The 13,137-nt window shown below is 42.0% G+C and overlaps 1 protein-coding gene across 1 annotated transcript in view; it reads right to left on the bottom strand.

Annotated features, from left to right (window-relative positions):
* Positions 1 to 5,734: 5,734 nt before the first annotated feature.
* c8h15orf39 (chromosome 8 C15orf39 homolog) overlaps positions 5,735 to 13,137 on the bottom strand; it is a 46,332-nt gene continuing 38,929 nt past the window's right edge. Inside the window, exon 4 of the mRNA XM_034176431.1 lies at positions 5,735 to 5,945. Coding sequence (XP_034032322.1) covers positions 5,940 to 5,945 — 6 coding nt within the window. The 3' untranslated portion in view covers positions 5,735 to 5,939. The remainder of the gene's footprint in view (positions 5,946 to 13,137) is intronic.

Raw genomic sequence — 13,137 nt, 5'->3', positions numbered from 1 at the left:
ACTACACAGCACTCGTGTGTATGGCTGACCATGATATCCAGCAACTCATTAGAGATCCCACAAATTCCCAGGATGTCACAGGGAGCAGCCCGGCCAACTGATGGTAACGATGGTAACGCTTTGCTAAAACAGAACAGCTGTTTCTATACATAATTTATCCAGCAGGTGCCAGACGTCTATGGGATGTCACATAAGCAAAACGAGCAATCGGAGATTTCTGACATCTGTCAATCCAGATCCGGATCACCTCCAAAATTCAATGGAGTCTTCCATGTCCTAATACGCATCTGTGGTGAAGATTTGACATAATCCTAAAAAACTATAGAAACTTGATACAGTATCCGAATCACCTCCAAAAATGAATGGTGTCTTCCATGGCCTAATATGTATCTGTAGTGAAAATTTGGTGAGAATCTGTCAAATAGTTCTGACATAATCCTGCCAATAGTAATCTTTCAAAGCCTATATAAAGTGAAACCTGATCCAGAAGCTCATTTTAATGAAGAGGGCATTTATTTGCGGGGAAATTCAATATTGAATAGTCTTTCTTCATCTGCATCATGCAGACCAGCTACAGGAGGAAGAGCTTGTGTACATGTGAGGTTTTGAGATTAGCTGTGACCCATCTTATGTGAACATCTATTTCTTGTAAACCACTTCTAAATGTAGGTCATAGCATCTGATCCCTTTAATTTCTCCCCCTCAGGGGTTGAAATTCTAAATTGTTTCCAGGTGGCATGAATTTTGATCATACTGGAACTATATTATGAATCCCTTATATAAATGCTAAGGAATGAAATGATAGTGGTGCCAAAGAAAATTCTTTTATGACTTAAGTCTAAAAAACCTAGTGGCACTATACCTTTAAAGCTTTATGCAGCTTGAAACGAACTTGTCAGGGCTTTTGGCCACCAAGGCTACCCCTGCTTGTGTATGCATGTTCCATTTGGATTCCTGAGTAAGCTTTTCACAAAAGAATCACACTGTTGTAAATATTTATTGTAAAAAGAACATAATGTGGCTGCATTATTTCAAAATTCAGCAAATTCTTCAAACTGTAAACCTGAAAGAAATATATAACAATTTAAATAAATTATGTGACAGCTTTCTTATTCATGGCACAGAAAAAACCCGGAACAAAGAAATAGCTGACACGCCCATTTTCCTCACATTAAAACACCATTATGCTAAGACATCAAACTTCCCCCATCTCCAGCCAGGTTTTTTGTTGTTGCCTTCCATGATTTTACTTTTCCATTTTTACCTCCGCCAAGGAGATTATGTTTTCGGTCGCGTTTGTTTGTCTGTCTGTCAGCAGGATAACGCAAAAAGTTTTGAACGGATTATGATGAAATTTTGTGGAGTGGTTGGAAATGACAAGAGGAACAAGTGATTAAATTTTAGTGGTGATCCGGATCCTGATGCTAACGTGTTAGCATGTCTGGCATTTTCAATGTTAAAAGTTAGCATTAAGCAGTTGCAGCTGTCATCACGTTCGGGTGCATTTGTTTTCAAATTGTAATATTTCTTAAATTTATTTTTACCTCCGCCAAGGAGGTTTATTAGTTATTTTTGTTCATATATTAATAATCTAATGATTATTATATACAATTTTAGAAAAAGAGACAAAAAGAATGTTTCATGAATGTTAAAAAATTCATATACGAGGTCTATTAGAAAAGAAACCGACCATTTTATTTTTTTTTAAAAACTATATGGATTTGAGTCATATGTTTTTACGTCAGCCAAGTTTGAACCTTCGTGCGCATGCGTGAGTTTTTCCACGCCTGTCGGTAACGTCATTCGCCTGTAAGCACGCCTTGTGGGAGGAGTGGTCTAGCCCCCTCGTCGGATTTTCATTGTCTGAGAAGTTGCTGAGAGACTGGCGCTGTGCTTCATCAAAATTTTTTCGAAAACTGTGAGGCACCTCCAAGTGGATACCATTCGAGAAATTAAGCTGGTTTTCGGTGAAAATTTTAACGGCTGATGAAAGATTTTGGATTGTTTCTATCGCTGTAAGGACTTCCCACGGAGCGGGACGTCACGGAGCGGGACGTCACGGAGCGGGACGTCACGCAGCGCTCCGAGGCAACGTCGTCATCCTGTTTCAAGCTGAAAACCTCCAAATTTAAGCCTCTGTAGCCCCAGGACGTCGTGAGAGAACAGAGAACTTTCAGAAGAGGTCAGAATCAGCAGTTTATCCAGACATTCCACTGTTAAAGGAGATTTTTTTTAATGAAAGACGTGCGGACGGATTGGTGCGTCGGCTCGCAGCCGGCGCGGCGTGCCCGCCACAGGAAAAACACCTCCGTGTTGATAACCATTTGTAAAATCCAGGCGGTTTTTGGTGGCTTTCAGTTGAGTATCTGAGAAATTGTTTAACAGCAGGGCATGTTCCAACTTGTCCTTAAGGCTTCCAACGGAGGTGTTTTTCCTGTGGCGGGCGCGCGGCGCCAGCTGCGAGCCAACACGCCAATCCGTCCGCACGTCTTTCATTAAAAAAATCTCCTTTAACAGTGGAATGTCCGGATAAACTGCTGATTCCAACCTCTTCTGAAAGTTCTCTCACAACCTCCTGGGTCAACAGAGGCTTAAATTTTGAGGTTTTCAGCTTGAAACAGGATGACGACGTCGCCTCGGAGCGCTGCGCAACGTCCCGCTCCATGGAAGTCCTTACAGCGATAGAAACAATCCAAAATCTCGCATCAGCCATTAAAATTTTCACCAAAAACCAGCTTAATTTGTCGAATGGTGTCCACTCGGATGTGCCTCAGTTTTTGAAAAAATTTTGATGAAGCACAGCGCCAGTCTCTCAGCAACTTCTCAGACAAAGGAATTCCGACGAGGGGGCTGGACCACTCCTCCCACAAGGCACGCTCACAGGCGAATGATGTCACCGACAGGCGTGAAAAAACTTGCATGCCCACGAGGGTTCAAGCTTGGCTGATGTAATCACACGTGATTCAAATCCATATGGTTTTTAAAAAAAATAAGGTCAGATACTTTTCTAATAGACCTCATATTTGCAGTTTAGTTGAATAATAAATTGAATGTTGTCTCATTTGTTTTTGTCTATAAGCACCTGCAATATCAATATCAGTGCTCAGATGACAGTAGCTTCTGGGAAATGTGCAAGTTGCAATAAACTGTGATGCCAAGCGCTAAGGATACATGCTATCCAGTCACAGCACATGAAACTTTTTTTTTTTTTACTACTGAGCAGACATCATTGTTAGACTTTTTTAGGTTCATTGATTCCACGGCGTGTAGATGTTGTGCCATCAGTGACCCCATGGCCTTTGCGGAGGTTTGCACTCTCTGAATGCTTCTAGTTGTTATGTGTAACTGTCTCAGATGCTCAAGAAAGACAACTTGAAATGTTTTTAAATGTAAACTTCTGGTACAAAGTTATTCAAAACAGACAAATCGATGTGTAAAAACTTCCCCTTAAATAGGGTTGAAGTCGAGACCTTTGAGTAGAGTTGAACCAAAACTTATTTTTGGAAACCTTTCAAACTGGACTTCCTCTTCAGTCTCAAAATGTTGTCTAGCTGCAAAACTAAACTGCACTTCATGTTCGGATCACGCTGATCACGAGTCTCAGAATGTTTTTGCCACGAGCAATTTACTGTTCCAAGATATGAGTCATGCAAACCATCACAACTCTTACCGTGTCTGCAGCTGTGGTGTTGAGAAAGTCTGAGATGCTTTACTCCAAAGACAAGATCAGGTTCTTGCAACGTTTGGGTTTCAAGTGGTTAGTGTTCATTCCCTGTTGCATCCTTTTCAGGCATATTTCAGTAAATTTCTCTTCCCGTAGATTTTTTTTTAACCCAATTCCCAATGCAGGGATTTCTGAAGTGCGATTTGGATTCAACAGGGCTGCAGAATCCAATTTTGAGGACAATTAGTTTTCCCTACATCAGGTCAGTTTATGCTGGATAATTTTTCACCTTCAAAAATTTAAAATATCTCTTCTAACCAACAGGACAGTGGCGGCGACTACATGCATATATGTACAAGATACAGTGAAACACAAATCATCGCTGCAACATATAAATACCAAAATCAAAACAATAGAATGTGTATGTATGGGCACCCTTTATTGTAACACAGCAACACTTTTACAGCTAGGCCTTTTTTTGGAAGGGGGTGCCCCCATTGAATGAAATTTGATACAGAGGTGAACAGTAAACTTCCTTGATAATAAAAAAAAAAAAAAAAAATCTAAGCTCAAGTCGGTCTTGTGCTTTCTGACAACATGTAGCTGAAATTTCATGCTTTTTAAAAAAAATCCTCAGTTGCAGTTCTGCAAGTTAAGGCCTGGGAAGTGCTCATGGAGTCATGCGACCGCTGGACAAAGGTGTTTGGTGATGCCGCCATCTTGTCAAGCTAACAAAGGTTTAAGGCTTCAGGTAAAAAAATACACCTGCTTTATTCTGCCTGCAATCAGGCAGCCCATGTGCCTCTAAAACTAGTTCATATTTATGTATTTGTACACTTCAAACGAGTATAATGAAGAGAAAACCAGGAGGACAAAATATTTTTCAGCACCGTCAATATGGACTTGACCCCCTCTGCTATTCAGGCATGCCATGGATTTTTTTTTTTTTTTTTTTTTTTTTTAAGTACAATAAATCTATGAGTGATCAACTTTATTCATGACAGCAATTCATTATGTGAATGAAAACGGAGAAAAATCTGGATAAAATAAATAATAGAAAACCTAATGAGCCCATTGTGGCATGTCACATCACTGTAGGAATGTGTCAAGACATTTCAATACTAAAACACTCAACAATAATCACAAAATAAGAATAATAAAAGAACGCCGTCGGTGGTGTCAGGAAAGTCTGGTTGGAATGAAACGCAGGTGTTCCGAGAAAATGTTGAATCGTGGCACGGCAAAGTATTAGTGTTAGACTACTCTTCGATTTTGAGCCAACCTTTATGGTAGTCCATTAGGAGCTCTAGGTAGTATTTCCACTCAGGCTCACTGTCATACCGGACCTCAAACACAGTCTTCAGTGGGTTGGCGTGTGCTTCGTGGATGCTCAGCACCTCTCCTCTGTACCAAACTTCTGACTTGTCGTCTTCCTCGTACAGATGACAAATCCTCTTTCCCACCAGGTCCGGGTAGGACAACCTCATGGCGCGCTGGGCCTTCTGGACAGCCGACCGCAGCACCCATCGCCGTCTGTGCTCAGTGCTGTGACAGGCAGACAAGTAGGGGCAATATTTGATTTTTAAAAGCGATCTGTGTTTTCTGTTAGAGGAACTGCTGAGAGGTCGCAAAGCAGAAGTGAAGCTTCCGAGTCGCCGTTGTCTGTGGGATATTTTACCTTGTCTGTTAAAATCCCTCTTGGTGCCGCTGCTCATGTCTCTCCCCGTGATTTCCCTCTCAGGAGAGTCAGTGTTGATACCCGACTGTGAAACCGCCTGATAGCTGGTCTTTCTGTTCACACCTCTGCCACACAGCCTCTTTAGTTTGAGAATCACACCCGGACAATTCTTGTTAGTAACTGAGAGGGAGGACTGACTGAGAGGACAGGGAATGGAGACATTGTCCGTTTCCATGTGACCGGGAGATGAAGAGAGTTCATCTGCGCTTAAAGGGCATGTCCATGAATCCTCAGGTGTTGGCTTTTGCAGACTGAGTATTGAGGAGATTGAGGAAACCTCTTGCACAGCCACATCCTGATTTCCGCCGGTCTCCTGATGAGTGCTTCCTGCATCTTCCTCCTCTGTCATAGAATCATTTAAAAACAGACGCCTTGAGCTGCTCGTTATCCTGCTTTTCGGTTTTTGAGATTTGGAGTGCTGTGCTTTCACATGAGAGTCTGACTCTGAGGCGGGCGAGGGAGGCAGAACAAGACTCTTACAACTTTTATTCTCTTCGCAACCTTCGCCCGTGTCTCTGTTACTAGATTCATCCAGGTCTATGCCTGCAACACAGGAACAAAACAATCAGGTCACAATCATTTGACACACAAGACTGCCAACACGATGGGAAAAGTAATCAAATTTAAAGGATTACACAGCATATAATCTGGAGAAATCTGAATCAAGTGAGCGAAAGTTAGAGAGAATATCTTCAAATTAAAGGAAGTAACACACCAACCACTAATATCCTCTTGACTACCAGAATAAAATTTATATATATATATATAAAATCTCCTGGGAGTCAGGAGGATATGGGACACTCACAAATGACCCCACTGACAGAAATATTTAATTTGCACAGAATGACGTGACCAGTGAAGTCTCCTAGATGTAACTGCGCATCCCAGTGTCCCACCCAGCAGTGAGGCACTTCTCATAAGCAGCATAAATAAATAACCTCCTACAAGTTTCTAACCATTTCAATATTTTTTAAAAGATGGTTTAGACACATGCAGAGGAGAGACCCAGGGTATATAGGGAGAAGGATGCTGAGGATAGAACCACCAGACAGGAAGGGGCAAAAGAGGTTTATGAACGTGGTGAAGCGGTACATGCAAATGTTTGGTGGGACACGGTGAGACTGATGCGAATGAGTTGCTGTGGAGCTTACGAGCGGAAGCAACTGAAAAAAAACATGATCCACTGCTGTACCACAATGAGAGAAGTGTTCCTGAGATGATTTCTCATCAAATTATCAGCTGCCTCTTGCAGTTCATTCAGTAACGTGCAGACTGGAAATAACATGGGAGTTTTAATGTTGCAGTTCAAGTTGTGCTCAATTGAAAACTATATTTGTTGCAGAGTACCACTACTACAAGGCGAGCTCCCTCTGATCTCAGGCCAAAAGCTTGTGAGATGAACGTACATCCCAAATATCTTGGGTTTGCAACAATTTAGTATGGAATAATAATATGAAAAAAGGCAAGACATATGGCTGTACACAAGGCTGGGAGATGTTAGTGGGAACAAAAGCTAACTTCTTCCCATTAAATTCTGCCATTCATTCATCAAGGATGTGTTCTGGCTCCTCCCATGTTCAAAGCTTGCACTGACTGGGTGTTGGTCAGATTGCGTAGCCATTAGATGTCTATCTGTATGTGGTGTATTAAGAAATTCACTTACCAGCTGTGACACATCTTTGCATCCTCAATCTTTGTGATCAGGATATGCCTGGGAAGCACCTATGGAGTCATGAGATTGCTGGACAGAGGTCTTTGGATGGTGATATCTTAGCAGGAGAATAAACATCTATAGGATCCTGGCAGTTCCTGTCTTAATGCATGGTTCTGAGATATGGATGCTAACTACTGACCTAAAGCGACAGCTGGATGTCTTTGGTACTAGGTCTCACTGGAGGATTCTTGGGTTCTGCTGGAATGACTGTGTCCAACAAAGGGTTGCTTAGGAAGGCAGAGCTAAGTATCACTTGTGAGGGAGTATCACCTGTGACACTTAGGCCATGCAGCAAGTTTCTCTGGGCATGATCCAGTACTCAAGAGCATCAATTTTGAAGACCGCAGTACCTGTAAAAACAGATCGAATGCCAAATAGATACTTTGGTGGTGGTGGGTATGGGCCAATTGTCTGTCTGAGTGGTTACCATCTCCAGCATCAGGGTTCTTGTGGCTGATTCGCCAATCAACCGCAAACCACCAAATGTTGGAGAGACTGCAAAAGTACCAAGGATGTGTGGTAGTGGAGCTGAAATCCTTCAGCCCAGTGGTAATGCTATTCTTGCAGCATTGCAAACTCTTTATTTCAATCTGGCAGGCAGGCATCATCCCTACAGACCAGAAGAAAGAATTTCATGTACCACTGGAGAGGAAAGATTGATTATCTGGACTGCAATAACAACGGGGCTATTATAGTGCTCTTTGCCAGGAACGGTGCTTGGAAAGATTATTCTTCTTATCAGGATTCAGTCCCAATTCCTCTAGCTTCATGCTAGAGTCAACCATCGACCACATCCTAGGTCTGAAAGCTATGAATATCAGCAGTGCATCTTTGCAGCCTATAACAATTTTGTTTACAAAGCTTTAGATTTGATTCAATGAGCTGCTCTCTAGGACACCTGTGCAATTTGCAGGATCCCCTACAAGTTTCTGAATGTGATCTTCCCAGTAAAACACACTACACACTCTTCAATGTTTTCATGGATTGGGTATTTGGCAAGGTTGTGAAAACCACTGGCTTCAGTGCCACTGATGCCAAGCAAAGGTTTACAGTGCATCCGGAAAATATTCACAGAGCTTCACTTTTTGTGTGTGTGTTTTTGTGTTCGCATTTTATGTTCCAGCCTTATTCCAAAATTGAGGAAATTCATTTCTCCTTAAACTTCTGTACACACCACCAAAATGAATTTTTATTTTTTGAGATTTTTGCAAATGTATTAAAAGTAAAAAACAACAAAGACATCACGTGTCCATAAGTATTCACAGCCTTTGCCACGAAGCTCAAATTTGAGCTCATGTGCATCCTGTTTCACTGATCATCCTTGAGATGTTTCTACAGTCCAGCTGGGGTAAATTCAGTTGATTGGACATGATTTGGAAAGGCACACCCGTCTACATATAAGGTCCCACAATTGACTGTGCATGTCAGAGCACAAACCAAACATGAGGTCAAAGAAATTGTCTGTAGACCTCAGAGACAGGTTTGTCTTAAGGCACAAATCTGGAGAAGCGTACATAAACAATTCTGCTGCTTTGAAGGTCCCAATGAGCACAGTGGGCTCCATCAATCAGGCCTGTATGGTAGAGTGGCCAGACGGAAGTCACTCGTTAGTAAAAGGCACATGGCAGCCCACCTGGAATTTGCCAAGAGGCACCTGAAGGACTCTCAGACCATGAGGAACAAAATTCTCTGGTCTGATGAGACAAAGGTTGAACTTTGGCGTGAATGCCAGGCGTCATGTTCGGAGAAAACCAGGCACCATCCCTACAGTGATGGTGTGAGCATGTTTTTCAGTGGCAGGAAGTGGGACACTGGTTCAGATGGGGGTAAAAATTAATGTATGAATGCAGCCATGTACAAGGACATCCTGAATGAAAACCTGCTCCAGAGCACTCTTGACCCCAGACTGGGGGTACAGTTCATCTTTCAGCAGGACAATGAACCTAAGCACACAGCCACAATATCAAAGGAGTGGCTTCAGGACAACTCTGTGAATGTCCTTCAGTGGGCCAGCCAGAGTCCAGACCTGAATCTGATTGAACATCTCTGGAGAGATCTGAAAATGGCTGTGCACCGACGCTCCCCATCCAACCTGATGGAGTTTGAGAGGTGCTGCAAAGAGGAATGGGCAAAACTGCCCAGAGATAGGTGCACCAAGCTTGTGACATTGTATTCAAGAAGTCTTGAGGCTGTAATTGCTGCCAAAGGTGCATCAACAAAGTATTGAGCAAAGGTTGTGATTACTTATGTACATGTGATTTCTTAGTTTTTTTATTTAAAATCAACTCGCTGGGTTTCCTGTTCTACGCACAGATAATAGAGACAGATTTTAGCCATGTCATTGTATATTTCATGCCATTTTAGTTAAGGTGTAGTAAGTTGTGTTGCATTGTGTGTATGTTGTCATTAATTTTCAGAGAGTAATGTCTGACATTTATGAGACAAGTGAATGATGATAAAAGTTGATAGCATGCCATATCACTACAAAGCTCTGGCATGCCATACGCAGCAGGTACATTTTAAATGAAAAAAATGCACTCCTTATTTCGTACACAGTGTGTGCTGGCCCATTCGGGTTGTAATTAATGTGCACCCTAGCCAGCTGCTAATACACAGTAAGTAAAGTGTCATGCTTGCTACCTGATCTGAGTACCATGTGAACTGCAAAAATAAGGGCTCCAGTGAGCGGGTCATGATCTAATATATAAGGCTGAATGTGTGTGTGTGTTCGCGCACATATGTTTTCAACCTAAGGAGCCCAGTAACCTCCCCCTTGGTGCCGCCAATCACCATACATAGAAAGTTTGGTATTGATTGCTTAATTACTGTGGCTGTGCAAAAACCTTTATTCATTTTATCAATATGGGGTGCTCAGAGTAGAATTTTAAGGGAAACAAAATGAATTTAATCCATTATGGAATAAGGCTGTAACATGAAATGTGGAAAAAGTGAAGCGTTGCGAATACTGTGCAGATGCATTGTATTTTATTAAGTACCAACGCATGTTCCCAGACCAAACCTGGAGTTGAACCTACAACATAAAAATTCACTTAATCCCAGTGTTGCAGTCTATCATCTGAGGTATGAGACGCAGCTGATGATTGATCAGATATTAGAGCAGTAGAAACCAAGAAAGAAAAAACTGAAACTGTCATTAATGTATAACCAGAAGGTATTTATGCATGTAGGTCATGAGGAGTTTATGTTTTGCTCCACAGCTGATGGTCTAACTAGCAGCCATGTTTATATCATCAGGGGTCTTCTACTACCTTTGCAGTCACATCGCACAAATGTGTTTCTGCAAGTGTGTCTTTTGTGAGTTTCCTTCACCAATACACAGCCAGGCAAATACTATGCAACCAGAAAATATTCACAGCGCTGCACTTTTTCCACATTTTGTTATGTTGCAGTCTTATTCCAAAATGGACGAAATTCATTTTTCTTCAGACGTCTACACACAATACCCTGTACCCTTACAGTACCCTGTAATGACAATGATTTTTTTTTTAGATTATTGCAAATTAAAAAAAAAAAAACCTAAGAAATTACATTACGTATTCACAGCCTTTGCATGAAGCCCAAAAATGAACTCAGGAGCTCATGCATCCTGTTTCCACAGCTTAAATGGAGTCCACCTGGGGGTAAATTCAGTTGATTGGACATGATTTGAAAAGGCACACACCTGTCTGCATGTAAGGCCCCACAGTCGACAGTGCATGTCAGAGGACAAACTAAACATGAAGTCCAAGGAATTGTCTGTAGACCTCCAAGACAGGATTGTCTCCAGCCACAAATCTGGGGAAGGGTACAGAACCATTTCTGCTACTTTGAAGGTCCCAATGAGCACAGTGGCCTCCATCATCCTAAATGGACTAAGTTCAGATCCACCAGGACTCTTCCTAGAGTTGGCCATCTGTCTAAACTGAGCAATGGGGGTGGGGGTTAGTCAGGGAGGTGACCAATAACCTGATGGTCACATGGTCACTGTTCCACCATTGGGAAGCCACTCCTTAGTAAAAGGCACATGGCAGCCTGTCTGGAATTTAGCAAAAGGTATCTGAAGGACTCTCAGACCACGAGAAACAAAATTCTCTGGTCGGATGAGACAGATTATTTGGCGTGAAAGCCAGGTGTTAGATTTAGAGGAAACCAGGCACCATCCCTACAGTGAAGCATGGTGGTGGCAGCATCAGGCTGTGAGGATATTTTTCAGCGGCCAGAACTGGGAGACTAGTCAGGATTGAGGGGAAAGATGACTGCAGCAATGTACAGAGACATCCTGAATGAAAACCTGCTCCAGAGAGCTCTTGACCTCAGACTAGGGTGATGATTCATCTTTCAGCAGAATAATGACCCAAAGCACACAGCCAAGACATGGAGCTTGAGAGGTGCTGCACAGAGGAATGGACAAAACTAAAATACTCAATTAGACTTGAGCCTGTAATTGCTGTCAAAGGTGCACCAAAAAAGTATTGAGCAAAGGGTGTGAATACTCCCTTTTAATTTTTAATAAATTTGAAAAAAATGTAAAAAAAAAAAAAAAACTGTCATTATTATGGGGTGTTGTGAGTAGAATTTTGGAGGGGAAATGAATTCATTCGCTCCTTTTTGGAATAAGGCTGTAACATAAGATGTGGAAAAGTGAAGCGCTGTGAATATTTTCTGGATGCACTGTAAATGCTTCAAGAAGCCCTATGAAGCACCCAGCTAACAATAAATATTGTAAACATCATAAGACACCGTGGATTAGCATGAGCCTCCACCATGAAATGCCCTTTCCAGAGTGACTGAATAAGTAAGTGAAGTAAAAACAAAAGATGTTAAAAGCTAAGCAGCATCAAGGAAAGCTACGGCATCAGTCTGTGGTAAAACAGCAGTGAAAAGAAATGCAATTTACCTCATTCACTTTCTAATTTAAGTGCCAATAAAAGTTTCAGAACTCCACAAAGCAAAACATTTTAGATGCACAGAGGGGTGGGTAAGCATTCTGTTTCAGAATGGAACTTGTTTCGTCTGACCAAACAATGAAAACACGTAATTCCACATCAACTCACTCTAGGCCTCTCAGTTTACTTCATGTCAACGTACTGAATTCATGGAACACTGCAAAATCTTTCAGCTCTATCCCAATACCCCCCCCCCCCCTCCCACAACACCCACACAGGAATGAGTTTTTGAAGTTTGGACCTCAGTCATCAGTGATCACTTGAGATTGAGAGAAAAAAAAATTATATATATATACACACATATATATATATATATATATATATATATATATATATATACATATATACACACACACACACATGAGGTCTGTGAGAAAAGTATCCGACCTTTTTATTTTTTCAAAAACTATATGGATTTGAATCATGTGCGCTTGCATCAGACAAGCTTGAACCTTCGTGCGCATGCGTGAGTTTTTTCACGCCTGTCGGCTGCGTCATTCGCCTGTGGGCAGGCTTTGAGTGAGCACTGGTCCACCTCCCTCGTCGGATTTTTATTGTCAGTGAAATGGCTGAGAGGCTGCCGCTTTGCTCCATGAAATTTTTTTCAGAAACCGTTAGAGACAGCCAGTTGGAAACCATTCGAAAGATTCAGATGGATTTCGGTGAAGATTCTTTCGGTATCACACGGATTAAGGACCATTAAAACTGGATTAAAAACAGCCCACGGCGGCGGAGGGCGCACCGCACCCCAAGCGGCCATCGACAGGCTGGAACGAGCAGATCACCTCCAAATTTAAGGCTCTGTTGATGCAGGACGTCGTGTGACTAGCAGAGAAGTTTCAGAAGAGGTCGGGATCAGCACTTTATCGGCACATTCCACCTTTAAAGGAGATTTTGTAATGAAAGACGTGCGGACAGATTTGCGCGTCTGGACACAGCCGCTGGACAAACAACACCTCCGTGTTGGAAGTCTCACAGGACAAGTTGGAACATGACCAGCTGTTAAACAATTTCTTGGATACTCACTCGACTGAAAAGCCATCAAAAGCCGTCTGAATCTTCTGAATGGTTTCCA

The sequence above is a fragment of the Thalassophryne amazonica genome, chromosome 8 (genome assembly GCF_902500255.1).
Source record: "Thalassophryne amazonica chromosome 8, fThaAma1.1, whole genome shotgun sequence".
NCBI classification, from domain to species: domain Eukaryota; kingdom Metazoa; phylum Chordata; class Actinopteri; order Batrachoidiformes; family Batrachoididae; genus Thalassophryne; species Thalassophryne amazonica.
Note: the sequence above shows the minus strand (reverse complement) of the source record. Positions and strands in the feature narration are given on the sequence as shown.